The 27377-nt window shown below is 54.0% G+C and overlaps 11 protein-coding genes and 1 non-coding gene across 12 annotated transcripts; 3 read left to right on the forward strand and 9 right to left on the reverse strand.

Annotated features, from left to right (window-relative positions):
- Nucleotides 1–465: 465 nt before the first annotated feature.
- Nucleotides 466–3560, reverse strand: QBC33DRAFT_107806 (nucleotide-diphospho-sugar transferase). Its single transcript, XM_060421891.1, has 8 exons — nt 3266–3560; nt 3144–3171; nt 2969–3075; nt 2330–2914; nt 1854–2275; nt 1511–1794; nt 1029–1456; nt 466–953 (listed from the first exon to the last, which is right to left on the reverse strand). The coding sequence occupies exons 1-8, from the start codon at nt 3299–3301 to the stop codon at nt 519–521; spliced, it is 2325 nt and encodes a 774-aa protein (XP_060282304.1). The 5' UTR covers nt 3302–3560; the 3' UTR covers nt 466–518.
- A 1576-nt stretch (nt 3561–5136) lies between these two features.
- On the reverse strand, nt 5137–6573 carry QBC33DRAFT_453486 (cation efflux family-domain-containing protein; the record flags this gene model as incomplete). Its single annotated transcript, XM_060424688.1, has 1 exon — nt 5137–6573. The coding sequence occupies one exon, from the start codon at nt 6571–6573 to the stop codon at nt 5137–5139; it is 1437 nt and encodes a 478-aa protein (XP_060282305.1).
- Nucleotides 6574–7140: 567 nt separating this feature from the next.
- On the reverse strand, nt 7141–8531 carry QBC33DRAFT_107901 (Alpha/Beta hydrolase protein). Its single transcript, XM_060421892.1, has 2 exons — nt 8173–8531; nt 7141–8111 (listed from the first exon to the last, which is right to left on the reverse strand). Exons 1-2 carry the CDS (start codon nt 8236–8238, stop codon nt 7266–7268), a joined length of 912 nt encoding a protein of 303 aa, XP_060282306.1. The 5' UTR covers nt 8239–8531; the 3' UTR covers nt 7141–7265.
- A 25-nt stretch (nt 8532–8556) lies between these two features.
- QBC33DRAFT_541800 (uncharacterized protein) lies at nt 8557–9967 on the reverse strand. Its single transcript, XM_060428201.1, has 3 exons — nt 9576–9967; nt 9418–9512; nt 8557–9354 (listed from the first exon to the last, which is right to left on the reverse strand). The coding sequence occupies exons 2-3, from the start codon at nt 9509–9511 to the stop codon at nt 8813–8815; spliced, it is 636 nt and encodes a 211-aa protein (XP_060282307.1). The 5' UTR covers nt 9512; nt 9576–9967; the 3' UTR covers nt 8557–8812.
- A 31-nt stretch (nt 9968–9998) lies between these two features.
- Nucleotides 9999–11435, reverse strand: QBC33DRAFT_108099 (uncharacterized protein). The gene is made up of 4 exons (XM_060421893.1): nt 11336–11435; nt 10614–11257; nt 10133–10435; nt 9999–10070 (listed from the first exon to the last, which is right to left on the reverse strand). Exons 2-3 carry the CDS (start codon nt 11202–11204, stop codon nt 10142–10144), a joined length of 885 nt encoding a protein of 294 aa, XP_060282308.1. The 5' UTR covers nt 11205–11257; nt 11336–11435; the 3' UTR covers nt 9999–10070; nt 10133–10141.
- Nucleotides 11436–14231: 2796 nt separating this feature from the next.
- Nucleotides 14232–15124, forward strand: QBC33DRAFT_516009 (uncharacterized protein; the record flags this gene model as incomplete). The annotated part of the gene is made up of 2 exons (XM_060426119.1): nt 14232–14619; nt 14703–15124. 2 exons carry the CDS (start codon nt 14232–14234, stop codon nt 15122–15124), a joined length of 810 nt encoding a protein of 269 aa, XP_060282309.1.
- Nucleotides 15125–15908: 784 nt separating this feature from the next.
- Nucleotides 15909–16015, reverse strand: QBC33DRAFT_t49. The gene has a single exon. It is a non-coding gene; the product is annotated as a tRNA-OTHER (tRNA).
- A 582-nt stretch (nt 16016–16597) lies between these two features.
- QBC33DRAFT_516010 (uncharacterized protein) lies at nt 16598–17459 on the reverse strand (the record flags this gene model as incomplete). The annotated part of the gene is made up of 3 exons (XM_060426120.1): nt 16598–17046; nt 17102–17223; nt 17293–17459. 3 exons carry the CDS (start codon nt 17457–17459, stop codon nt 16598–16600), a joined length of 738 nt encoding a protein of 245 aa, XP_060282310.1.
- A 371-nt stretch (nt 17460–17830) lies between these two features.
- On the reverse strand, nt 17831–18513 carry QBC33DRAFT_541818 (uncharacterized protein). The gene is made up of 3 exons (XM_060428202.1): nt 18324–18513; nt 18180–18260; nt 17831–18111 (listed from the first exon to the last, which is right to left on the reverse strand). The coding sequence occupies exons 1-3, from the start codon at nt 18442–18444 to the stop codon at nt 17945–17947; spliced, it is 369 nt and encodes a 122-aa protein (XP_060282311.1). The 5' UTR covers nt 18445–18513; the 3' UTR covers nt 17831–17944.
- Nucleotides 18514–19410: 897 nt separating this feature from the next.
- On the forward strand, nt 19411–20579 carry QBC33DRAFT_589020 (uncharacterized protein; the record flags this gene model as incomplete). The annotated part of the gene is made up of 5 exons (XM_060431569.1): nt 19411–19435; nt 19517–19824; nt 19921–20185; nt 20270–20381; nt 20414–20579. 5 exons carry the CDS (start codon nt 19411–19413, stop codon nt 20577–20579), a joined length of 876 nt encoding a protein of 291 aa, XP_060282312.1.
- A 1406-nt stretch (nt 20580–21985) lies between these two features.
- On the forward strand, nt 21986–23551 carry QBC33DRAFT_541822 (Ser/Thr protein phosphatase). The gene has a single exon (XM_060428203.1). It carries the CDS (start codon nt 22194–22196, stop codon nt 23169–23171), a length of 978 nt encoding a protein of 325 aa, XP_060282313.1. The 5' UTR covers nt 21986–22193; the 3' UTR covers nt 23172–23551.
- A 356-nt stretch (nt 23552–23907) lies between these two features.
- Nucleotides 23908–26852, reverse strand: QBC33DRAFT_108235 (transcriptional regulator RFX1). The gene is made up of 4 exons (XM_060421896.1): nt 26664–26852; nt 25948–26536; nt 25592–25885; nt 23908–25528 (listed from the first exon to the last, which is right to left on the reverse strand). Exons 1-4 carry the CDS (start codon nt 26674–26676, stop codon nt 23998–24000), a joined length of 2427 nt encoding a protein of 808 aa, XP_060282314.1. The 5' UTR covers nt 26677–26852; the 3' UTR covers nt 23908–23997.
- Nucleotides 26853–27377: the final 525 nt, after the last annotated feature.

Consider the following 27377-nt stretch of genomic DNA (forward strand, 5'->3'; position numbering starts at 1 on the left):
TATTGATAGCTAGAAACACCATTTGGCTATGGAGGTAATATCCAGTGGAAACAAATTAAATGCCAATGCCGATACTAGACGCTTGCCATGAAGAAGAAACATATGCTCGCCAGGTGCAGGAACAGCAATCCAAAGGGATCGCCAGCTGAACTTGAAAGGAGAAACGAGAAATGATACAGTCGATGCTATATAAAACCACACTCACGGTATTCCTGGAAACGAAATGCAATTTACCTTGACCGTACACTGCGATTTGAGAAACGGATCTTCTTCCCCTCCACCACGCTTCTTCCCTTTCAACTCTTTATGTATAATTCCCGCGGCCCTCATCAGTCATCCATCCCGTTGCAACACAACTCTGTTGGGCATAGAGACAGTGCTTTGTTTCCCATCATTCAATCCCACCTCTTGATCCAGCGTCTCCCAGAGGCTACCTTGGCCTCAACATCAATTATACATTAGGACGGGAATGGATAGAGCACTTCCGAGTAGAGTACACTCTCTGCCCTCGCAGCCGGTCAGGTATCAAGCACGTCCCGTTCCTCCTCGGTGGGTCCAGCCGGAGTCTCGGAAGTCGGCATATCTTCGCCCTTCTCGAAAGCCGCACCGGGACCACGGTAGCTCGGCTCGGCCACCATACTCATGGAGGCCTGGGAAACCTCTCGCGGGATAGCCTCCGGTTCGCCCGGCAGCATATTGCGCACCGAGCTCGTTTGCGAGCCGGGCTTCACGGGCTGCGGGCTGAGGACGGTGGAGGACTGGGCAGCATATGTAGGAGACCTCACACCCTCCGACCCAAAGGGCAGTGGGCGGGCGGGTATCTCCCTGCTTTCCGTCCCAGGCACGCTGGAGTCGCCGTCATCCGTAGTGGTACTACCAGATCCGACACCCAACTTCCGTTGAAGCAGCTCTGACTGCTCCTGGGCCAGCTTCTGGAGCTGCGCCATGGGGTCCTTGTGATGGCGTAGCGCGTTAGCCAGGTCGCAAAGGCAGTCTGCAGGACCCCACAGCCTCCCGTGCACACATACCCAGTCGGTCTGCGCAGGCACGCCTGCTGCCGCCGGCAGGAACTCTTCCTCGTCATCGTCGCCCGGCTGACCGGTGTTGGGGTCCGCGCCGGCCCCCCAGAGCCTTGGCCGTCGGATGGGCGCCGGCGTGACGGGGAGGCTGGGCCGGTCAGCCTCGCTTGGGAAGTCGGTCACTCTCGAGCCTCGCCTCTGCCCCTCCTCTTGGACGAAATTGGGTGGAGTGAAGCCACCGACTCTCAGACCCCGACTCCGTGTTCGCCGGTGCTTCTCTAGCGCACCGACGTACCGTTCGATCTCTGGCAACTCGTCCCATGCGTTGGTCCGCGGGAAAGAGGACCACGGGTTCGAAGGGGCGACAGCTAAGGTCGTCGTGGTCGCGTGTTCCGGCGCGCCTTCCGACGCGCTCGCCGGTCCCGCCGATGATGATTCTGTGAAAGATGGCTCAGTTAGGGCTTGATGGTCGGTCGAAGCCTTGCGCTCACCCGGCAGCTCGGTAGTCGGCTGCTCTGTTGTCATGGGCTCAGGTGGGGTAAGGTCTTTAGGGAACACCCTTGATGCTCGAGGCTGGTGAGTTTCCCAAGGGAAGATGGCCCGAGGCTTCTGACTTGTCGGTGCTGGCGGCTCTTTTGGTACATCGTACCACATATCTCTCGGCGGGCTTGGGTAGCGTTCGGGAGGGACGAACGGAGCAGGATCGGAAGACATCTCATAGTGAGTCTGCGGAAAGTTAAAGGCTTCTGGTTTTGAATCTTGCGGAGGAGGGTGTCTAGTGCAAGGAGTCAGTACTATGAGCGTGGCACGGGGATGCAACAATGGTTGACCGACCTTTGGGCGTCCCAGCTCTGTACCGGCTGGGGCTGGTGGTGGGGAACATGGGATTGAGGGGGATGAGGAGCCCCTTCCTGGTGTCCCGATACCTGATCTTTCCGAGCCTCAGGTTGTAGCCCCGCTGAAGATTGAGAAAATTCGCTGGGAAGGGAACGCTGCTCCTCAAATTGTTGGCCGGAACTTCCAAGCCGAGGTTGCTCATGATGGTGATGACCAGGTGCGTGATGCTGAGGTGTCGCCTCGTGCTGGCGAAGCTCCTGGTAACCGTGGGAGGGCACTGTTTGTTCACGAGAGGGCTCACCCACGGGGAGAACGTAGGAAACCTGCGGCTGGTACTCTCCCTTGACGAAGTACTGGACAAGCTCAGGTGGCGGCTGTGTTGCCTGGGTTGTGGTTGTCTGCGTCGTTGACGTTGGAGGCTTTCCAAAATGTGTCAGATAGTTTTGTCCAACATAAAGAGGGTCATGACGAACCTCTCTCCGGTAATGCCTGTCGTAAACAGCCCACCACCTTCCAACCATTCCGTCAAACGGACTGCCTCCGGTGTGAGCATCCCTTCCTTGTGTCCATGGCTTGTCCGGGCCAATGAAGTGAACCATGCTGATGGTAGATTGGAAATGTCGATATGCCGGAATGTACTGGTAATGGGCCGATGGGGTCACGTTATAGGAGAAGCTTAGGCGGTTGTAGCTGTTGCCGAAATGCAAGTTCAGGAGACCTTGGTCGGCCCCATCGAACGATATGCCCCTCTCAGCCATTGCCATCAGCGCATAGTAGTCGCCCATGTTTGGCGTCAGGACCATTACGCCAGTGTTGAAGAGGTCTGGCCAACCGATATCCGGAGCTGCAGAGAAAGCATTGGGCAGATCGAAGAGCTCGTCAGGGGCTCTATAAGCTACAATATCAGAGTCTATATAGACAATCTTGCGGAATTGGGCCTGTTTCCAGAGGGTGATCTTGGTAAATGCCGAATGTAGGTCTGGCCGGTCCATAAGGTAAAGATTGGCTGGTTGTTGGTTCTGGATGCGGCCAACTGGGATAATATAGTCGTACACGGCCTAATCGAGGGTCAGTAGGAGCACGGGGAGCCCAGGGGCCGAGCTAGCGCTTGCCTTGAGCTGTGTTACGACCTCGGCCGATACGGTATCAAGCGTGACCAGGACGGCCAGCTTCTTGGTGGTACCAGCATCGCGTAGAGAATGAGCGAGCACCAGGGCGCCTTGGGGGGCAGCGTCAGCGGGCATGAGCCCTCGAGGGGGAAACCGGGGGTTCCAGAACAGGACTCACCGGGCAGATATGAATCTGTTAAAAGAAGCTGAAGGAGAAGTTAATTCAGCTCTGAATCGCTTTTCAGCAGGTTGGGGCTCTGCCTGGCGGGTCGCAAGAGCTCCATCAGGGTGCGGGCTTACTGTAGCATAAACATCCTCCCCACCGCGCACAGCCATGGTGTGCAAGGGCTCTTCGTTAGCGACAACAAAACCCAGGCGACGTCAGGCGCGAGAGCGAGAGAAAATGGGTGATCGCGACACAGCAGCACAGAGACCAATGCCAATAAAAAGAAGCGGATGAGAAGCAGAGGCGCGCACGCGAACAGGTCGACAGGGGAAGGCGGGGGGCGAGAACGTGATCGATCTGTAGGCAGGTAATTGCTTCGTATCGCTCGGGGGCCGACCTAACGAGAAGCACGCAAAACTCTGTGTAATCGCAACAGGATGTTGAGCAACGAAATCGTCGTGCAATGCCCACGGCTTGCCCTAAATCAGTAAATGAGAACGAAACCCTAAACAAAAGCAGCAGAAAGATCAGTCAATTGCGAACCGAAGTTTCTTTGAAGTGGCGGGCTTGAGGCCCTGCAGGGCCGTTGCGGAACTATCTTTCCCTTCTTCGGACTCGTTTTTTGAGCAAAGTGACGACAGCCAATTTTTAGGTGCACGAATCCTAGCCCACTTAGCTTACATGGGTCTAAAAAAGTCACTAGCGCATCAACGTCAGGGATTGTACTGTACCCGGTGTGCGCCGTTCCATCCAGATGCTACGGAAGTGGGCAATTATCCATATCATTCGTCGTGTCTTCATGCGTACGTTGGAAACGGATGCATGCACACATTCTCGGTGCGTAGGGGTGTTGCATACACAGTAAGAGCGGCTTGATATGCGAGTCTTCCAGGCCTACATAAATCGTTGTTTTGTGAGTGCACCGTAGTACAGCCGATTTATAGGCTATAGTGTACATAAGGATTCGCGCTACTCCTGCCAAAATAAATGCCTCTAATCGCCAAGGGTCTTCCACCCTCAAGCTACCTATCCACGTGCCGCCCCGCGCATGGGCTACCCCACCTTGACCTTCATCTGCCTCAGAGCTTGAATTGCTTGATGAGGAGACAGATAAATTGGCCACCAGGGCGAGCATTCTGCAAATCAGGTGATGCCGATTCGGGTATTGACACTGCGGGGGAGTTTGACCAAGAGGCTCTAAGCGAAGAGAAGAGTGAGACAGCCAGGCTATCAAGCCTCCTTTCGACTTTAAACGTCATCTACCGTGGTCTCGTGGTCCTATTCTCTCGGGGACCATACAAATATGGACCCTTCATGATACACCCACCTCATACTCCGCTAGGTAGGTTAGGTAGGTAAGGTATGTACAATGACGTTGCCCATCGCTCTGGTGATAGCCTTTGCCGATCGCGATTAATACCTAGGTACCTAGGGAGCTAGTTATTGCCGTTGCTGCTGCAGGCATTTATTTCCCCTGCTGTCGCTGATCTGAGAAGCACAGGCTAGAAGCTACGTTCGATGTAGATGGTAGAGGTTAGCTGGTGGTCTCCGAATATCTTCTCCTTCTCAAATGAGGGGGAGCCGAGAGACTGTGCATCGAAGTAGCCCAAATACTCCCTATGCTCTTAACATTCTGTTCAACAAATGCTGGATGTAAGTCCCACCGCAACATGGGACCTGTTACTCTGGATGTGAAATATTAAGGGGTAATATCAATACAGCAATGCTCCCCCCATGACCCCTTACCTGTCTATTTGTCCGCCGCTAGAGATGCAATCACTCGTGTCCTTTCCCGACCCCCTGAATGCTAGGTCCATAGTAGGTAAAACAATGGGGCACTCGTCCTATATGTAAAGCAGACGAGGAAACGGCCCATTAGGAAGATTAAATCATGTTCGACAAAAGGAAATGGGACATGTTCATCCCGCCCTTCCTTTTGTCCCGAATAGTTTGCGATACGCCTAGTCGGCTTCCGCGGCTGATCGCACAACCTTACAGGTCCCTCTTATATGTCCTTCTTATACGCGTGCTCCGGCTTGTGGGTCGTCTCGTAATCGACGTGGACGTAGGCGCGCTCAACGTCGGGCAGGCTCTCGAGCTTGAACTGCAGCTCCTCGGCGACGTCGTGGGTGTCCTGAAGGGTGGACTGAGGGTCCATGACGATGTCGACCTCGGCGATTAGCCTGGGGCCCGAGTGGTAGACGCGGACCGTGTCGATCTGGCGGATATCGGGCGAGTGCGTGAGGCAGACGTAAGTGATGAGCTGCTGAATCTCGACGTTGGCGACGACGCCAACCAGCAGCAGGAACTCGGTGAAGGCGGTACGCAGCCAGTTGGCCGAGACGATGATGGACAACAGGATGGCGCCTGCCGGGTCGAGCCACCAGACCAGCTTGCTACCGCCGACGCTGGTCAGGATACCAAAGCCGTTGATGAGCAGGTCGTTGCGGTGGTCCAGCCAGAGGATGCGGACCTGACTGTACTTGTCCTTGATAGACCAAGTGTACAGGAACAGCACCAGCTTCGTCGCGAATGCGACGACGACAGCGATCACAGAGGGCAGATGGAACCTGTTGAGGGTGTTGTCGCCGGCGTGCTCAGCGAGCTCGCGGATGGCGAAGGCAATGAGTATGAAAGACACGGCCGTCATCAAGAAGCAGAAAACGATATTTCCGACCGTCTCGAGCCGGGCCTTGCCGCTGGGGAACCGCCTGGGATCCACGCGCCGCACCGCTCGGGCTGACATAATTAGGGTGACGTTGCTCAGAGGGTCGAAGATCGCGTCCGCCATGGTGGTGAAGAGGGACAGCGAGCCGGACGAGATGGCGCCATACAGCTGCAGGATGGCCAGGATCACGTTGGCGACGAAGGAACCCCAGACGGCAATCCGGAATTTCATCTGGTTGTCTCCCTGCTCCTGCCGCGCAGCCGCCCGGTGCTCCTCGACCGACCTGAGTAGCCGCTCGATGGTCTCGTTTTGCGCCTCGTAGAAACTCGTCACGCGGCGTGCCTGGAGAGCCGTCTGGCCCGTTCGAGGGAGAAGCGACCCGAACTTGCCGCCGACCAGTCCTCCGCCGAGGCCCTGGCTTCTCTCCTTGTCAGCCCTCGCTCCGGCCCCGGCACCTGAGGGCCTGGAATCCCGCTTCTTTGAAGAGTTTGCCTTGATCGCCTCGAGCTCCGAGGCAGTCTTGTACCCCGTGCTCAAGCCATAGGGATCGCTCTCGGAACTGCCTCGGGGCAAACGGCCGGTCATTTGGCTTTCCACCTCACCATCGGGCCCTAAGGTCGAGATGTGCCGGGCAGTGGTTTCTGATATCGCTGCATCATCTGGATTGACGGGTTCAAAGGCAGTAGTGCGGGTGGATGGCCGCGGGGGGATACTCGTGGACCGCCTAAACGGACTGGGATGCATAGACATCGCGTTTGAGAGATCGGGGTCCATGCCGGGCGATGGGTTTCGCGCCGCGAGTTGATAGGGAATCGATGATGTTGAGGATGGGTCCCTTTAGTTGGGAAGATTTGACCTAAATACGTAGTGGTGATTTTCCCTTTAGCTTTTTCCAAACTCACATGCTCTCCGATAAGCGGACTCTCCAAGCCTGCCAAGGGAGCTGTTGCGTGCCCGCCAGCGGCGATGTCATTGGTTAGAGTGGGCGCTGGGCGGCCTCCGGGTTCTCTTGTAAGCCCGCAAGAAAAACGAGCTTCTGGAAAAAGTGAGCCATGAGGGGCCTCGCTGAGAAGAAAAGGAGGAAAGATATCATGAAGGCAAGAGGAAGATGGATGGGTAGGTTGGTTGTTCCAGGCAGGCATTTCCACTCTGCAGACGCTCAGACTGGAACCTACCATGGCAAGTAGGTACCTAGCCAGGCCGTGCTAGCCGCCCGCCTCAGTATCCCCACCCTTGTCAAATTAGAGCCCGTCCTAGCATGTGTATCCCAAAACAACACAGCCAAGGCACGTCTGCATGGGTTATAGGGGTGGTTCGTCATGTACCTACCTCAAAGAATAGCTAAAGAGCCAAGGTTAAACGCAATCAACAACTGTTCTCGGGGTATTATTAACTACGAAGGAACAACCTAGGTAGCTACAGGCAAATAGAATAAATAAATACACCTTACGTGATCCAGCCAGAACCTAGAGCTTTGCCTCTGGCGCCTCCGTCCCAGCCCTCTCCAGAATCCAGCCCGCGACATCAGCGTAGAATAGCTCCTTGCCGGGATCGGCGTGCAGCTGGTGATACCACCCCTCATAAGTCCTAAACGTCTTATCCGCAACGGCGCCGGTGCACTCGTCGAACCACTTCTTGCTCCCCTCATAGCTGGTCCCCTTGTCAGCCGTCCCGTGCCCGATCCACAGCGCGCGCATCCCACCCCTCGCCCTGACGCTCCCACCCCCCAGCGCCGCCGTCCGGTCGAGCATGCCGGCCAGGCCCTCGAGGGTTCCCGTGTTGTGCACGAGGGCGTCCTCGGCAAGCGACCTGACCACTTCGGGGTCGCGGCTGAGGTTCTCGGGCGGGATGGCGTGCACGAGGTGCCGGCGCGGCAGGAACCGGCCTGCCAGCCGGCCGGCGAACACCTTGAGCGCCGAGGGGACCTCCTCGGGCGCGAACGCGATGAACGGCGCCTCGAGCAGCCAGCCGCGGACCCGCGACGTGATGCGGTCCGCGTACATCGGGTCGCATGCCAGCGTCAGCACCTGCCCGCCCCCCATCGAGTGGCCCATGACGAAGAGGGGCGGGTCCGTCGGCGACGACGGCAGATGCGGCTCGATGAAGGCCGCCATGTCCGCAACCACCCGCGACGTCGGCCCCGTCAGCCCCTTCTCTGACGGCGCCGACACGCTGCGGCCCCAGCCCCGCTGGTCGAAGCCGTAGACGGCGATGCCGCGCTCCGCCAGGAAGGGGAAGAAGCCGTAGTACCGCCCCACATGGTCGCTGAAGCCATGGATGAAGATGAGCTTTGCCTTAGGCTTGCCATCGGGCTGTGTGGAGGGTGGGGGTCAGTGACCGGATCTGATGCCGAGAGTTGGGCGGGATGCTCACAAGCCATGTTTTCGTGTAGAGGCTTTTATCCCCGATCTTGAATGTCCCCTCGGTCTCGGTTACCATCTTGACAACCTAGATGTCCAGCTTGCCTCGAAAATACCAAAGATTACCAGCACGGAGCACTAATTAATCGGACAGGGAATGTTTCTGACAGGTCAAGTTGAAGCTCAGCTTATCTGACTTGAGCTTTATAGCCAGTCCAGTGGCACTGCGCCGCATCACATGCCATTCCTGTAGTGTTCGCAGTTGGGGCTGCTGTTTTCTGAGTGGTTGATAAGGCCTGTGAAGCCGCCCCGCCTTGCCCAATCAGAACCCTGGTACTGGGGCCGAAATTGTTCCTTGGCCTGAGAATCAACGTATGTACCTACCTACTGCTCACTCAACGATGCAACTGTTCTTCATAAATACACCACTGCCTTCGATTGTCTTCTTCGCCTTCCTTTCATTTCCCTCGAGTTTAGCTCCATCGTATTCCAGTCAATGATGAAATTGCTGCATGCCAGTTCTGACACATAATGCGTCAGCATTAGGACCGGGGAAATCTTGGGGAGGTAAAGCGACATCCCCCTTCGCAAGCATCTCCAGCCACCAGATCTAAGTGACTGCAGTAGAGCCAATCAGCTACACCCCAACCGAGCTACGAGAAAAGCTTGCTGCCGAGTTGGACATACTGCTTGCAGCCATGGCAGTCGCAACCCCATCCGACTACGTTTGCTTGCAAGGCTGCTATCCCCAAGCTATACCCCGAGCGAACAAACTGTGCCCAGGCCAAAGGGCCAAAGACACGACAGATGCCTCCGTTCGACCATAATTCGCAAACATCTTGGCTTGTAGAGGAACATAGCTCAGCTTCCGCAACGCCGTGAGCCTCTTGCGCTCGTCCAATGAACGACTTCAGCGAGGCATTTCCATACACTCGGATCGCCGAAACCACGGCGGTAAGGATGCCGAGCGGGGCGACTCCGAATATGATATTGTCTAGAAAGCCCGTGGACTCGCTTAGGAACTGCTTTGTGACCTGTTCGCCGAAGAGAGCGACGATCGGAGAAAGGTCAGTCGCAAAATTGTCGGCGAATTCGTTCCACTGCGCGGTGGACTCGGCTGCCGCGAACGCCGCGAGAGAGAGAGAGGAGTGCAACGAGGTGCAGTAGCATGATGAGTGATAATATATGCTGATGTGTTAGAAGCTTGTATTGCTACCTTAATTGCTCTAAATGCAGTCGAGGCTAATCACTCTTCCAGATTGAGAGTAGCGACGGTTGGGTTGGCGACACCTAAATACCTTGTGCAGCCTTCCGTCGTGACACTGCTGTCCAATTCGGGGCGTGAGACCCATGGTAAGGCACCCCAAAATCTGTAGATGGTAAGCTCAACTGCATGTTGCTGACAGGAGGCGCCAGCCACATGGAATAAAGAACCAAGTATTCGACGCAAGGAGCCGCCACAGACGGCAGGCGATTGATTAGGGTGAGAATGGTTGGTGGGGACCAGCAAAGACTTCTCCGTGGCACTTGCGGGGAGCCTAGCAACTGCAAGGTAGGGAGGTCGACGATGATTGGAGGGTCAGGTGGGAAGAGGCGAGACTTTAACGAGGAGAATGGGTTTCAGGACGCAGGACAAGCCCACCGTATTACGATCCTAACTCCCACCTTGAGTTGAGATGGTAGCCAGTCCTTCTCCGTGTGCCTTTCTACGGTGAATTATGTAATCAGGGGTAGAAGTAAATAAAGCAGTCACGTGAGAGCGACCAAGAGGACGGTGACGGAGAGCTTACAGTTCTAACGCAACCACCAGCATTGCGTCCCTCTCTCTACTTGCCGTCTATGCAGGTTAGGGTTCTAGAGTAACCGCCATTGTGTATTCCTGCTTGACCTTGGCGAGTGTGTCTTGGACACCTTTAAGGGCCTGTTTGAGTTGGGTTACCTTAGCCTGATAAGTGGCACGGTCACTTACCCACACGACCCGTTTAAGATCCCGCCATCCCTAAAGAGATAAACTCTCTAAGCTTGGCCATGCCTGCCAGATCCCCCTCCACAGTCCCCGCCACCTGGCTCTCGACCCAACCCCGGGTGTAGCTGCCTCCGAAATCGGTATCCACACGTTGTCCTCTTGGTCGACCAGCACGTTCTCTGCCTTGACATCCCCCCAGGCGACGCCGGCCTTGTGTAGCTCTATGAGGGCGGCGTCGAGCTGGCTTATCCATCGTTTTCTCGTAGAAGCCGGGGGATGATCGGGGTCGACAGTTGTAGACAGAGTGCGGCTGCCCTGGTCGATATAAGTCAGCAGCAGGCCCACGACAAAACCGGCATCGTCCATCACGACACCATAGAGGCGGCAAATGTATAACTGAGGGTCTATATTGGCTGCGACAATCTTTTATACGCCTGGAGCTCGTTTGTGGTCTGAACGGTGGAGTAGCACGGCTTGAAGAAACATGCCGTTTGCCCGTCATCGATAAGCACCTTTCCGGGATGCTTGAAGAGCGCGTCTTCAGGGTTCTCAAAGCTTAACACGATCCTAGCCGGATCGTAAAGGGCCGTCCACTTCTCCAGATCGTCAAGGAACTCATCGTCGAGCCAGACGCTTGGCGGAACGTAGGGCGACCTCTCTATTTCGATCCGACGCGGTTGCAACTTCTCTTCCACAACGTCTAGTGCGAAGATGAAAAACTTCGGGAAGAGGTAGTTTTGCAGAGTGACTTTGATGTCCGCATGGTGACCTGGCAGCGCGGGACTCGGCGCGAGTTCGGCGAACAGCGGTTCAAACGGCCGAGTGACCCACTCGAAGACGTCGGTGTCAAAGATGTCACCGATTACCTCCTCGCCCGACCGAAGCACCTCTAGGTACGATAGGTACTTCTCCGTCGTGGCGGGCGAGTTGACGAACTGCGACGGCGACACGCGAATGTGAAAGACCTTGCCGTTTCTGCGAATTGTGAACCTTGTGTTGTCATCATGGGTGCTGGTGACATATGATTCGAGTTCGTATCTCGGGTGGTTGGGCTCTCGCTCATCGTCCATGGTTGCCATTCCTTGGGCGGTGTGTGGCAGGGTGGAATATGAATCAGATTCAAAGGCCCAGGCTTCATAAGGATTAATGATCGAAACTGAAAGGACCGCTCACATTCGCGAACAAACGTGGATTCGGAATAATTACTTACTGTTGCATGAGGGCAACCTGCAGACTTTCTCTAACAATTGCCGCGGCGTCGAGGCGATTAGACAGGTTAGAAAGCGTTTTGATCGTTCGGTGCGAAACGCTAGTGCCTAAAGCATTCAGATAATAGTGTGCGCGATGTGCGCGTGTTCCAGATGACTCGGGGCGGCCTTAACCTTGGAGGGCATGCAGAAAGCTTCGGAGAGCTAATGGTGTTGGGAACGATTGGGATCGGAATATCTATGAGCCAGAGACTTTTACTGGCTAGACATTCCTGTGGCTGCAGGGTTACCCGAAGGCTTGAGCTTACTGAGGTGAAAAGCTCGTGTCACGAATAGATACCCCAGCGGCTTATAAGGATGCTGTATATTATGTGACGACTTGGGGGTTGGATGCGGACTTGGTTGTTGACTGGCTAAACGCCGGTCAGAAGCAGTTGTTTTGCACGGCGCGTGCGTTGTCGAGGAAGGGTCGTGTGCTGCTTTTGGACGTAGCAACGAGTAGGTGAGTCCTCTACTTCCTAGGCTTTCATCTGCCCCTTTCTTTCCTTCCATACTTAGAACGTTTGGTATTTCTCCATGAAGGTAAAAGAGGAACTAACGAGTCATGTTTGTTACGGCAGCCTGGAACAAGCCTCCGAAGAAACGGTGAAGCTGGTCAAGACCGAGTTCAGGGGGTGGACGACGGTCGTGGTGACACACCGTCTCCGCACGATTGTGGACTTTGACAGGGTTGCTATTCTGGAGGACGGTGTGATTTCGGAATTGGACAGCCCAAGAACACTTCTCCAGAGGGGAGGGATATTCAAATCTCTTTGGGACCTGCAGGAGTTTGAGTAAACTCTGTCGTTTCCGAAGACGACCAAGTTCTCTTCTAATGCCCACCTTGTAGACAATAGACCTCGACAAACAAGGTAAAACAGACTCTCGTCGAGAAAGCCCTCTCAGAAGGATCGGACTGGCTGGTCAACATCTTACAAACCGAAAGGACCAGGAAGCGAGCACGTGGGCCCGATCTCCACTCCTTTTTGCCCGAGATAGCACCTCATCTCGGGATCCGCACCCTCCTCAATCGACAAAACCAACGGGGCCAAAAAACTGACCCGCGCCCCCCGTGCCCCCTTCGACATCCTCTCGACGTACGGCAACGCCCTCCATATGCGCTCACTCCACCCCTGAGGCCTCACCTCAACCCCTGATTCCGGTCTGCCGTTCATCTCGGACGCTCGCTGCAGGATTCTGTTGACAGCGATACTGATTATGGCATGCTGGTAGAAAGCATAGCAGGCATCCCAGCTAGCAAGCTTTTACGCGGGGAGAAAAGCTTGATCAGATGCAACCCGTATCTCCTCCTCTTCCAATGCAGGCACCACATTCTCGCGATCCAACTCTTCCAACGTCTGCCTGACACCTCACAAACCCTAGTAACTGGATCCACCGTTTCCACCTAGTCCCTGGCATGGCGCAACCCGGCCACGAGATCCGGCCACGCCGTCCATCTGGAGAGATAACCCGTATCGTCCCCCGCAACCCCCCCTCCCCTCCCGGACAGCGCCTGATAAGAGGTAGTGCTACATGGCCTGTCGCCCACTCCGGGTGGGAGAAGAAATTCTTTTTGCTGTTGAGAGGCAGGTGTGCGAGCAGAGCATCTTGGTTCTCGAAGGTTAGGAGGAGGCCCAGCTCGTCTATTGGCCGGGGAGGCCCGTGGCGGGACATCAGTAGGGACAGATAGACCTGCTGCGTGGTGGTTCTCATTTGCGTTGCGGGTGATGATGTCGTAGTCGAACTCGATCCGGTGGAGGATAGTCGTTGTTGCTAGGGTGGAGAGGGTGTATGAGCTAGTGGGTCGCTGAGGGTCTTGTTCGGGGTGTGTAGAGCTCGGATATAGGAGGCCGGCCTAGCTCGGGTGCGCTGGGCTGGCGAGGTTGGTGGCGGTCCAGCAGCTTAGGAGGAGGGCTGTTGCGTCGCGGAGGACGGGAGAGGGGGAGAGCCGGGGGACCGTGACGTGTAGCCAGGGCATCCGTTGGTGGAGGTTGTTGGCTGAGCTTGGGGATCGATGTCATGTGCAGGACGGGCGGCAAGGAGTATTCCTGTGTCTGAGCGGGAGAAGCTGGCAGGGCGGTCGCTTTCAAGACCATATATTTACCCCTGCCCCTGGGGCGGGGCGCTTCCGGAGGAGAACGAGCGAGGCAGATGATGGATAGCTGGGGGATTCGGCTCGGCATGCTCATAACCCAGTGGGATATCCGGCGAGGAGTTTGTCACCCCAGACTACGGGCAGGTGTTGTTTCCATTGCTGATAACTCTGTAAAAGGCAGCTGGTGGCCCTAGATATGGCCTGTTTGTGCGTTCACACGCCCCGCATACTAGCCAGTTCTCGTCGCACTGCTCTCAATGCTAAGTTCATGTTCATTCTTAAAAGGGGGAAGTGTGTTTGTGACGGAAAGGGGCGGGAACCTTGATCTTGCGCTTCTTACAATAGTCGCACCTGTTACTAGTGCATATACCAACCATCTGGCTATCCCAGGCCCCCGCTGAGGGTGAAGTGAAGGCTCACGATTGCACGTATACAGAGTAGAGCGTGTTGCATCTCTTGGCTTAATTGATTCGGTGGTTTTATGGCGTTTAAGACGTGTTGCTGTTCTCAAGCGATTCCCTGATCTTGATTCGTGACAGGCGCGTTGCAGGTAAGCTGACGATTCGACCGTGATAAAAGGTTGGAGAATCATATCACTGCATTGGATTATCCTGAGTGGTCACGTCCATTTCCGGCAAGCAATTCTTATTCAGCCCTCGCTTCCATCCAGACATACTCTCTCGCCGCTAATACTCACCTGTTCCCGTTCATCACACCATCGAAGTAAACAGTCCGTCCTCACGAAGCAAGCTACATCAGCGAAGATGGCAGTCGCCGCGCATGCTGAGCTCATCTCGGCAATGACCGAATTCTACATACTTCTCAGGACCGCCGCGGTCCTTCCAGAAGACGTCCATATTTACCTCCCGCCGCACCCGCCTGGCGCCATCAGCACAGATGCTGCGCTTGCTGCAGGCTATTCCGAGGAAGCCGTGGAGGTGATTGCAGGATTGCCGTACCTTGGCAGAAATGATCTGGACCTGATGCCCAGCACACAATTCGAGAGCTACTATGGCGAGAACGAAGATGTCCGGTTCTTCGAGGACAAGCGCGAAATGGTGTCGGATGGTTACGAGCTCATGCCGCCTACAGCAGTGCGATTGACGATAAATAATATCTACGGATACGAGTTGATTTATGACGTAGAGTCAAGTGAGTAAGCTGGTCTGCTGCTGCGGTGTGCAGTTAATGTAGGGTCACACCCTCACAACGATGTTGACCTGGTTCTGAACCAGAACTACTCATCCCATGGGAGCCAATTGAGAATCCAGACGACGCCCATGCCTATTTCCACGTGCCTGGGGTGCAGCCACGCGGGTTTCTCGACCCCTTAATCGAGAAATACCGCAGCCTCAACTACATATTGGGACCGCTCGGCATCGACTACTACGACGAGGAACTGGACAGGTCTGGGGGCGTGCTCAAGCAGGAACCGCACTACACCGACCGCGACAGAGACAACGAGCGCCAACGCTACAAGATCTTGAAGGCAGTACAAAAGATGAAGGAGTTGTATCTAGAGTGCGGCTGGGACGTGAATGCCCGTGAGCAGACCAACTTCCGCCGGGACGAGTTGGTGCAGAAGCGCGAGCGGTACTGGCAGGAGGTGTTGGAACCAATGTATGATGAAATAAAGGGACCTGGGGCTGACTTGTGATGGAGAGACCGTGTACCTGCGGTGTTATAGCTCGCTACAGACATCGGCCGAGTGGTTGGAGGAACACGTAACTTTGCAGCTTGCCGCTGAGACTGAGTTGAATTGGGGGAAGTCATATGAAGCAGGTGTAACTTGCGCAGTGAAAATCGTACACTACCTAATTAAGATGGACAATCTGATGTCGTCCCTTTCCCTTTCCTGTTCTGTGCATGTTGGTGTAACATGAAAAACCACACGAATGTGATAAGAATAAGAAGGGAAACGAATAAACTTTCTGGGACCGCGCCCCTCCAGCTTGTCGGGCGTGGCCTTGCGGGTTGAGTTGCCCTCGTCCACGACCATGACACTCTCTTCCTCGTCGACAATGAAGGGGCCGCCCGCCTACTCGCTGCCGTCGCGCTTTCTCTTGTACGTTGGCCGTTTGACCCCCGCGCTAGAGTGTGGCTAGCCGATCGGTTCCTTGCATCTTGGCATGGTTGACAGGCGTTGGGGTCTGGGCAACCCCAGCTTCAAAGTCATCATTGCCCCACCCCCACCGCCACCGGGAAGGAGCCGAAGGAGAGATTGTGGACCTGACAGGGCTTAGCGCCTGTACTTGGCGCTATTGCTCCACCTGGAATAGCTTCATTCTAAGATTCCTTTCACTTTTCGGGCTTCCCACTGATGCACAGTATCAAAAAGAGAAAAAAAGTAAAGAAAAAAAAGGCGGGGGAGGAAATAGGAAAGTATTATACTGCACCTGGGATTTGAGAAAAGAGGGGAAAGAGAAAAAGCAAAAAGAAAATCCCAAACCCAGGACTTGAACCTGGATCTTCCGCCCCTTTCGGGCCAGTTCTGCTCTGTGAGCTTCCCTGGTGACTCCCAAATGTGTTACCATTACACCAGTTTGGGTTTCATTAGAATAATATAGGCAAAACCAAATTATAAGGCATAAGCTTCAGTATGAGTCCCTGGGACTGCCGCATTACAGCGTAATTAGACTAATGATTTTGCCGTCTCAGCTTGGGGCTCCCGATTGAGTCCCAGACCAGTGGCGCTGCGCCGCATTCACATGCCATTCCTCGACCCAACCAAGCCCCTCCAATCAGGTTCCCTGTTCCTAGAGGGCAGTGGTTCCTCGCTAGGCAGCCCTTGTGTGCTACACATTGACCCTCGACGTCCACTATTCTTGATATATACTCAATACCCTCGCCCTTGATATTTCTTTCGTTTTTTCCTCTTTCTCTCTTTACTTCGGTTCAAAGGAAAACATCCAACAAATCACAAATCCCGCGATTGACCAGCCCCAGCTAGCGAAAGCAGAGTGGTAATGACCGAATCCCTCATGAAACTGCTCTCCCATGCCGCAAAAGCAAAAGCAACATACCGAACGAATCCCTAAACCTATAGATCCGATACAGCGAAAAAGCAAAAAAGTAACAAACAATTCCTTACTACCGACAAATCTATCATCGGCTAGCGACCGCCGCTTGGCTACTCAGCGACGGCCCGAATACCGTTGCTCCACCAGGGTGCCTCGTCGTGTTCCCCTTTCTGGAACCACTCATTCCACGCGGCATACTGCTCCTTGAAATCGATGGTCCGCAGGCCCGTCTTCTTTCCAAGGCCGTGCACCGTCTCGTGCAGGAGCTCGAACCAGAAGCCCGAGGGGTCCTTGGCGTACGCGAGCATGAGGTGGGCGATGATGCTGCCGCCGAGCTCGAGCAGTCTGGCATAGTCGTCGCATTCGGTATACATACCCGAGTTGCTATGGACGTGGCTCTGCGTGCAGTGTGCCTCCCAGGCCTCAATGCGGGCCTGGACGAGCTTATTACGCTCGTAGTTTATATCGACGATCAGATTAGCCTGGCGCTGTAGGACGTTATAGTTGAGGACGTCGTTGGGGTCTACTAGGTAGTCCTTATCCTTCTCGAGTTCGTTATCTATAATTCGTCAAAGTTAGTTTTGTTTTGACAGCTCGAGCTGGCATGCTCATACATAGATTGACAGCTATAAAGTTCTCGGAAGTGCTCGCCAGCTTGTATACGACGAGTGGGACGATCTTTGGCCCAAGCGCCACAAGATTATCAAACTCAGGCACCTGGCAACAGTCCGAGGCGCTAATTACCGAAATACGTCCTTGTCAGATTTAATTTCTTGTCCCTTGACTTCAGGTGAAGGGAACATACCTGAATGAAGGGCTGTTGGTGGGGAACCATGTGGTCTGCCAAGCCTTCCATTTGGCCTCGAAATCGGTTACGACGCCAGGAAATGCCTTGCTGATGGAGCTATAAAGTTTCTCGGCTGAGTCGGCGGCCGACGGCCTGGTGTTAGGGATCCCGTCGTAGGGATTCATTTTGAGGAGCTTGCGGTATTTTTTACCAGAGCGCGACGGAGATGGAGACGAAGTTGCAAACGACGATGATGAATCAGGACCAGCCGAATTTTTGGCATCAACCTTGGCGGGGCCGGGGCTGCGACCTCTTTCCGATGCAGATGCAATGCTGGTCGGGGGTGTTGTCCTGGTAGCGGTCGGCTGCCCAGCAGTGGCCTTTCCAGAGGTAGATGAGGTTGAGCGGGCTCTCATCTTCCCAGGCTCCTCAGTCGATGATTGTTAGGGAAGAGTTTCGTCAATCCTTTGCAGAGATGTCTTGTAAGCGAGATGCTGTAGCAAGCGGCAGAGATAGATGGCGTTCCTGGGGAAACACGGTTGCAAGGAACCTAAGAGCTATGAATATATTCAGCTTGCAGGACACGAGACACTGCAGCTGACGGCGAAATCTGAGCGCCTGAGATACAATGTAAGGTAGCTGCAGCCTATGCTGCCAAGGCCATCCCCTGTCACTTCGCTAAACGCTCCCATTCGGCCCATATTGTGAAAGGAAGTAATACAGATAGCGGCCCACTGAAAAAGAGCAAGATAAGGGAATATAACTCTGCAGACGGATCATAGAAAACCTGCCAACTATGGACGCTAGACGCAAAAATAGCTGCAGCTGATAGGATATCTGTCCGTGATTACCTGCGTATCAGCACTTTGGCGGTTTAGGGGAAAAGAAGGGGCTGGGAGACGCACATAGTCGGTCTAAGGAGGTATGAGGGAGTAACGTAGAGAGAACAAGTAGGACGATGATGATGTTGGAGGCCGTGACAATAGCTGGAGAGGTTTTAATCCCAATTTCCATGTAATGAGAGCGAGGCAAAGGGGACAAAGTTGTACCAGATGTGTACCTCCCTGCTGGCCGAGGCCTTGGCTGACAAGGTGATGTATTTGTACCGAGTGACCTGGTCTGAGGCTTCCCAGCTCCCGAGGCGGATTGTGGCGAGGAATCCTTCTTCATTGCAGCGAAAAAAGAGCGATGGGAGTCGAGAAATTTAAGGGCAAGGCAGAGGGAAATACGGCGTTGTTTTGGTGCGGAGCTGGTGAGGAGTCTGTAAGTCTGTGTCTTTACCTCTGCCGGCTTTTGATCTTTGAGTTTGAGATATTCCGGCTCAACGCGTCTGCGGCAAGGGTGTGGGATAAAATAAGTAAAAAATGGTGCCTGCGGGGTAGGCATCGCCAGCTATACAGCTATAGGTACCTAAGGTAGGTAAGCAACCGAAGCTGCATATGCATATGGTTGTTGGAAGCTTGGCCAAGCTAGTCCTTGAATGAATGGCCTTGTTACCAGGCCAATCCGCCCTGGATCATAGACTTGGCACCTGCCCATGCTAATATCAACCCGATACGCCTCATGGACCTGCTGAAGGAATGCCGTAACTTGGCCAATGGCAATCCTGGAGAGGTTTGCAACTACCTAGGTAGTTGCTGGCACATTTTAACCTGTTGCTTTGTGTTGTGTTTGGCTGGTTTTGATATTACTAGTTGGATCCTTCCTCAACACTAACAGTCACGGCGTACGCGTATGCCGGACGAAATTAAGATGTCACAGCCAACTCCCGTCTACAAACAAACCATGAGGCGATTAGATAACTTTCACCAAGGAGTGTGGGCGGTGTTGGCTTGCATGCCTGCAATTAGCCTCAAGCTGGCATCATCCAGCCTCAGAGTTGAATACTACCCGGACCCAACGACTGCCAAGGAGACAACTATTGGAACCGCACATTAGATTGATTCAGGGGTTGTTGAGGATGGACTCGTGTGGTTGTGGCCGTGAGGGGCAATCACTCGGAGGAGTTCGCCTTCATGTTGGCTACAAATAGGAGACCATCAGGCTAGTAGAGAAGAGTCAGGGCACCGTCCTATTCCCCTATTACCAAGCCCATCATCGTTGGAAACCGCAGGCCTCCTGTCATCCCATCATATCATGAAGCTGCTCCTTACACTCCTCGGTCTCTACGCGAGCATCAACACCGCTGCTGCCGGCTTCCACTCCGCCAGATCCTTATAAGTTGGCAACAACGTTGAGCTAGGCGAGCTCAGCGGTCTCCACGAATTCCACGGAATCCTACGTCGAGACCTGGATCCCAGCTTCGAGTATGAAGATGTAACCGTGTATGAGCCGTTCGACTCGGACGCCTTCCCCAGAAGCCCCAAGAGGGATACTTCCGACACCAGTGCGCCGGGCGGCAACTTTTCGATTCAGGCAAATGAGTGCACCGACATGACTAGTTGTGAGAGGATGCTCTGCGAGAACATGCCTAGCTGGCATTGGTTCTGGGGTGCGGGCGGAGTCTTGGCCTTCTACTACTCGCCCAGACTTCTCGCAAACTTTGTTAATGTCAGTGCTGAACATAGCTTGCTTCCCTCACTTACCTCAAGTAGGTAATTACACCTGACTTTGCGAGAAGCTGCTGACAACCTATAAAACCTGCAGGACGCTGGCGCCGCGATCAAGGCCGGTAAGGATCTCCGGAACATCTGGAGAGATGGCACCGTTGGCACTCAACAGGGGCTCGTTCAAGAGACAGCCAAGCGAGAAGATGCCATTGACTATCATTTCACCCTGCCGCATATCCTTACAGCCAAGGGGGAACCCGACCCCTCTGTGCTTTCGAAAAGGTCCTTCGAGGAGGACGGGCTGTCCGTCAATATCACTACGTTGCACGATTACGTCTACAGCGGCCGTGATGAAACTTTCTGTGAGCCTCGTTCTCATGCTAGCTAATTAGTTAATCATCGGCGCATTTGATTGTTTCTAACTCTAGTGTCCTCTGGCATCACAGATTACAAAGGAACAAGTCCTCCTCGTCGGGCGGGCTCGTTGCACAATCCCCTAAGGGGCGCCTCCTGGGTCGGGCCGAACCCACCACGGATTACACGATCAACATGTCTGTCGTGAGACGGAGCACTGTGACCACTATTGCCAGTGGAAACTGCATCGGGTCGGTGCTCGAATACCACATCCACAAGAGCGCCGAGACCGAGCGGTTTGCCTGCCGCCCAATGAATAATAAGGGTTCGTGGCATGCTACCATGTGGTTGATGATCAACCACGGCCAAGGCAATCTGGGCACGTATGGCTACTGTTGCTAAGTACCTACTTACTTAGAGCATTATGGCGGATTCTTGCTCTGAGCTGCGCGCATCAGATTTCAGGGAGATACAAATGATTTGGCTTGTAATCAACAAGAAAAGGTTTGCTCTGCAAGATTGCCTTCTATCTTTTCTCTTTTTCTCTCTTTACCAAAATTATATTGTGGGTAATTACAACACATGTATCTCAGACTCGTGGTTACTTAGTGACAATGTGCCACAATCCACTCATTTAAACCTAAACAAGTGTTGTATTGCTATTCCGCACCATGTAGCCGAAAATGGAATGTGGCAGCGCCCACGCCGCCACAACACGCGGTTCTTTTCGACATCTAGCAACCTTAAACGATACCAACGCGAGAAGTCTGGGGTGGTGCCTAAAGTGCCTTGCCAGATCTGTAGAAAGGAGTTCACACAATCTACAGCAATGAAGAGCCTCGTTTAGGAATTCCACAGAGAAGCTAAACTTGGGAAGAGTAGATAAGCTATAGTGGCCTAATGAGCATTTATCTATTATAAGGTCCCTACAAATATCTCAGAACGCTACCCGTACGATAATGCCGGTAATGAACACAACTGCTGTGGAGCATAGGCAACCGACACTAAGCCCATACACACCGCCGCAATGCGTTTGAATCTATGACGGTAGTTGATCAGTCCTAGACTATAGAAATACTTAGAATAGCCACCGGTATAGTAAATGGAACACACGAAGTTAACCCAAATAGGAGGTGAATCAGAGACACTCAGCCCGTTTGCCGTTATGCTGAAGCTTTTAAGAAAAGGAAGCCAGCTATAGAGTAAGAAATGGAGCTAATGATTGCGACAAACTTCAATACTAATCCTGCAATCAAGGAATGTCGGATATACGGCGTTGTGATTGTAGTAGATCCAACGGCAGTTTCGGGATGTTGCCTTTGTAGGGAAGGTTGACAGGGTACGTGGTTAACAGTGAGTGGTCTGGAGCTGACGACTTCTATCCAGGAACGGAAGGTAGGGTGGCTAGAGATGGTGATTGAGTGGGTTTGTCAGTCTTAACTGATCTACCTCCTGTTTGGCATAGTGGTTATCTGCACAGCTGCTTTCCAACGGTGTACAGGGGATGGCTGGGCATGGCTTGGTTGCCGATATGGCTTCCCCTTCACCCGTGGGGTGTTAGGGGGATTCGTTGGTGTTGGTGGGTTAAGCGCTGGCTGATAGGGGCAGATTTGGACAGCTCTCTAGAGGAAGGAGTGGGAGACGGAGGAAAGGGAGCTAGGCTGCAAGTAAGCTTTAAACTATTACCTCTGCAGCGACCGTGCACCCCGCACCGGAAAAGGTTACATCCCGGCGCAGGGGGGCCGGGCCTAGCTCGGCTTCGAGTTGCTTGGCTCACACTACCCTAACCCACACCCTCTCCATAACCCCCGTGATATAGTGGTAAGCCGAGGGGCAGCCTATGCCTGACGCCTGCAAACTGCCATCAATCTGACAATTCTTCCACCTGATTCCTCGGAATAACCGCACAAGCTCAGTCGTACTTTATCTTCTGTTCTCCTTTTCTCTCTTTTTTTTCCTGTTGGTATTTGGAGTCAGCTTCATTTCACACTCAGTGTTGCCAACTCGACTACCACAATGACAGATCAACCCGGCCCCGGGGCCAGCAACGGCACACAACAAGAGCAACAATCTGTGGTGATTTCTCTGCAAATCATGTCTGATCTTCATCTAGAGACACCGCGCTTTTTCCCAATGTATTCCGACTTCCACCTCAAACCTGGCTGCGCCTATCTTGCCCTTCTCGGTGATATTGGCAACGCCCATGACGCTCGGCTCTTCGGGTTTCTGGAGAAGCAGCTGCAACAGTTCAGAGTGGTCTTCTACATTATTGGAAATCACGAGCCGTATCAGGATCAGGATTCCGTGGATTCGCAGAGCTACACACACCAGGATACAGTGGCGAAGATGGAAGACTTCGAAGAGGCCATTGCTCAGCGGCGCAAGGTTGAGATTAGAGAAGTTGGCACCCCCTCCATCGGGCAGTTTGTATTCCTGAACAGGAACCGGTTCGACATTTCTGACACCATTACCATCCTCGGCTGCACGCTCTTCTCCAACGTCACGGAGTCTCAGAGGAGTACTGTGTCGCTGTTTGTTTCTGACTTCTCTAACATCTTGGGCTGGACGGTGGACTCGCACAATGCAGCACACAAGGTAGACTTGGAGTGGCTGAACGCCCAGGTGACGACCATCACGCGGGATGAGCCACATCGCAGCATCGTCATCCTGACGCACTACAGCCCGACCAGTGCCTCTGAGGCGAACGACCCAGAACATCTCGAGGATTCGGGCGGAGTCCAGAGCGCATTCGTCACCGACCTGGCGAGAGAGGTATGCTGGACTAGTCCATCCGTCAGGCTCTGGGCGTTTGGCCATACTCATTACAACTGCGATTTCGTGGACGCCGTCACCGGAAAGCGGGTTGTCGCGAATCAGAGGGGCTATGGTCGCGAGGATGCTTTTGACTTCGACCCGGACAAGGTAGTCACTCCGTCAACTCAACCTTTTGATCGAGTCTCGGCAATCAATCCGCGCAATCCAACTCAACTTTGAGGTTTCTGTAGAGAGAGAGACCGACACTTGCAACGGGGGAGGATGAAGAAGATAGCCAACTGCGAGCAATCACACGATAGCAACGCGTGTCATCGATTACAGATGGATCAATTGCTGGCGACCGAAGTGACAGGGCCGTGACTGGGCTTCTGAGAAGGGACCAGACCAAGGAGAGATCAGGCCAGGGAGGGAGTCAAGAAAAAGAAGAGTCAATGACAGTCACAACGACACCGTCAGAGCAGTGGCATTGCGTATAAAGGAACGATCTATGCACTTTTTGGAGCTATTACCACGGAACGTGATGCACTCTGGTCGAATAGCATAGTTGGTAGGTATGTACGAAATGTACGAAATGTCAATATTTACGTCTTGCAACACAACCATCCCCGAGCTAGAAAAAAGACCAAAACGAGTCAGGCAAGACCCTCGCAAACCCCACACCCAAGTTGACTCATGTTTTGCAGGTTTGGTGTGCCCTCCCTCTGAATTCCGTTGCACCCCAGTCATTTACCGAGCGGGCAGGCCACGATAACACCGAACCGACGATCCTCAACCCAGATGAGAACGCAACTCGCAAGCTCGTCCCCCCATTCGAAGCTATCCATGCCCACCCGATTACACAAAACCGCCCCCGTAGCCCAGTCATATATGACCCTATCCTGCTCTAATGGCAGAACCACCTTCGTTCATATCGTCATCCCGTCGTCACCTTCGTGATAAGAGCGACCCAGAGGGTCTTTCCTTCCTGGTATAACACCGCCCGAACTCCAGACCTAGTAAAACAGCGATCAGAAGGAAGGAATTAAACTGCCAATCAAAGGCCCTCTTAAATGTTTGCTACATGGCGCTGCAGCTCCGTTCCAGCAAAGAGATCTAGGCCGGCATTCGGGACGAGGGGGAACTTCTTCATTGGAACGTCTTCGTCTGGAGTGCGTATGCCGATTCCGCTGTCGTCATGGCTTGACTGCTGGCCGGCTCCTAGAGCATCGTGATTGTTCGTCGTGGGCGCCGGTTGGAAATCCGGTCTCTCCGACTGCGGCTGCGGGTGCGGCTGGGATTGCGGCCTGTGCGGCATGTTGAGGTCGTCGCTCCCGCTGCTATACCTCGACCCTTGGCGGCTGGCATCTTCGCTCATCGTCTGCCGCTTTGGCACCGCGATGGAAGTTTGGGTGGTCTTCCGGTTCATGAACCCGCCCTGCTCCGCCAGAAATTGTATCATCTCATCGATCCAGCACTTGGTCACCCACCACGAGCCGAAACTCTTGCCCTGGGAGATGGTGAGGTCTCTCATGACGGCTGTGCCTACCCGCTGTACACACCAGACGATATCCGTGTGCGAAGCGTAGGGAAACCGGCCTGGAAGAGACCGCAAGAAACTGACCCAGCGATCGAGAACGTTGGACGCGCTCGTCTCTCCCGAGCCGCCTCGTCGTTGTGGCCGGCGACCCATTTTGAGCGCCACGTCTCCATTCAGAGTTGAGCACTCAATCTCCCATGGAATGTCCACTGGATCTAGTAGATCCCGTATCTCGGTGAGGAGCAGGCTGACCACGTCGTCCATGCCCCTAGACGGGACAGACTCGGCGACCTTGCGGACGTAGACCATGGTGATCCACTCCATGTACATGAGGTCTCTGTTCCCAGGGTTCGAGAGCATGTTCGCGGCAGCATGGGCTGTCAGGTTGACACGCAGGACCCGATCAAGCAAGCCCGCGAAGATGGTCGCGGGAGCCTCCTTGGCTCGGATAACGTGTGCGGGTTGTCCTTGAAACGACTCTTGCAGGTGTGGAACCAACCGCTCAGAGATATTGCGAAGTGTGTCCAGGACTGGCTTTGGCACGACCTGCAGTGCTAGGCTGGAGACAATGCGCATCATTCGCTGATAGAGTACGAAGTCACACTCTTCAATCCAAGGCGCAATGGCAGCGTTCGCGAATAGCTTCTGGACCGGCATGGTAAGGGTGCCTTGGAATGAGGTGAACAAGTGGAAGAATGTCTTCTCCTTGCAGTAGCGAATGCATTCTACGACAGACGTGCAGTGCGACCGGTAGAGAGCCGCCAGAGACTTGGCTGCGTCTGGGTCCGTTCCGTCGGGCAGGAAAGGTTCGATCCGTGGAAGAACCAAGGTGTCTGATTGCTTGAAGTTCTCGGCACTCTCCGGGGCGAGGCTCCACGGCTGGGCGGTCTTGGCCATCGTGGACTGGAGCTGCTCAAAGCTGGATACCAGGGGTTGGTTGTAGAAACTGTGACTGAACTCGTGAGATCGGCCTGCGGGTTGCTCAGTTTGCTGCACGATATCTGGGGTCGGAAAGACAGCTCGATCGGCCCGCATAGACGTGTTTTGGTAAGGCATGTTTCTATTCGTAGTGAGCTTTGAGTTGGGCTGCAGGGGGCAATGATGAGCAGGTTGTGATACATACTGGGTGTTTTGGGAGAAATTCGTATTCTCCGTAAGAGGCATCTGAGGGTGGGTGGATGATTCGCGGACGTCTGGTTGGTCCTCCTTCAATGTGAAATTGACGTAGTGGTACTTGGATTCACCTCTAACCCCGAGGCGACGCGTCTTCAGCCCAGGAAAGAGAACGCGAACTAATTTTCCGAAGCTCGCCGGATTCAGGACAGTTATCCGCTCAGTTGCGCAGCGAGATGCGTAATTGGCATAGACTCTCCCTCGCGGAACTGATCCTTTGCCCCTGGAGCAAACTTGGTTGATCCTGCAGTTGACGGTGTTAGATTAAAAGGGTGGTAGGTGGAGGGACCAACGGGGTGAGCATACCAAAGCATGGCAAAGACTTGGCGAGTCCTTTCAGAGTTGGGTCCTCGTTCATTTCCATGCAGTTCCTCGGCGACCTCCTGAAGGTTGCGGTGCTCATTCGAGACGAAGAGCTGTCGCATTTCGAGTTCATTATTCGCACTTGATCTCGACCCAGGTTTTGACGCTCCGGGCATCGATGCGAACGAATCGCCCTCGTCATTCCCCTCTCGGTCCAACATCTGGCTATCCTCGACAAAGCTACCATTGCCACCAAAGGACTCGGCAGACACCGACTGTCGACTTAGGTTTGGATTCTGGTGAAACGGAGCGCTTTGGAGAGAGGCATTCACTGGCGCTTCCATGGAATACTCGCGACTACCATGCAAATGCGATGCGGCGTGTAGGATGAGAGCTTCGGCTGACATCTGATGGGTAGCCGGGGCGATTTCTCGTGGCTGATCCTGTTCGTTAGGGAGCCATTGTGCCGAATAGACATCCGAAGTGTCGGGGAATGTCTGGTCAACATTCTGCTGCGTTGTGGCGCTGTGTATCGATGCTGTCGAGCCCCTGGACCTTGGCCGTTTTCTGGACTTGGCCATGACCTGCGGATCTGCGGAATGATTAGCTACTTGAAAAAAAAGGCTTCTGAAAACAGAGAGCATCAAGCCCTTTCGAATGCATGCTAAAGGGGCCCAGGGAAGCCCGAGTTGGGGCGCGACACCATGGTTTGCACTGACCTGTCGAGTCCATGAATTGGGGCGGAGAAACAAACAATAGGGTCAATGTTTTTCGGCGTTGAAAATTGGCATCAACAAAGCGGAGCTACCGATTGGCAACGTCGGGCGCAACGCTGCGAAATCAGGGCAAGGAGCAGGATAGAGACTGATAAACGAGTATGAGATACAAAAGATGCGCCGGTAAGTTGTGCAGCGGATGCGCAAGGGGTGGGAGCCGGTTGCTGTCGTCGTTGTTGGGTGGTTGGTATCCTGGACCCGTCGCTGGAAGAAAACAAACATTCAAGGGAAGAGGCATCTCCACGGTAGCCGCCCACCTTTGATGCCGTAAGCAGAGCGCACGGGCCATTCCAACCTCGAGTCATCCAAATGTCTCGGCCCCACCATGAATGTCCCGTCTTTATTATGTCGGCACAGCACTGGAATCTGGCTTCAAAATTGCATCCAGTGTCGTTTACCAATAGTACATCCACAGGGAGGCGAGATGGGTGCTTGCATCCTTCAATCACTCATTTGAGCTTGTTGAAGCCAGGCGTAGGTGGTGAGGCTGCGACCGGCTTCCCATTCGCCACGAGAAATAAGTTTAGCAGACAGACTTAATGTTGACATCAGAATCGTTCTGTCAGTCCCCGCCGTTGGCATGACGAGATAATGATAGTCTCAATCTCCCTCGGGCATTCATTGCTTAGTCACGTATAAGTCCCTCGACTTATATGA

This window comes from Phialemonium atrogriseum, assembly GCF_030411735.1.
Source record: "Phialemonium atrogriseum strain 8032-3 unplaced genomic scaffold QBC33scaffold_16, whole genome shotgun sequence".
In the NCBI taxonomy this organism is placed as follows: Eukaryota; Fungi; Ascomycota; class Sordariomycetes; order Cephalothecales; family Cephalothecaceae; genus Phialemonium; species Phialemonium atrogriseum.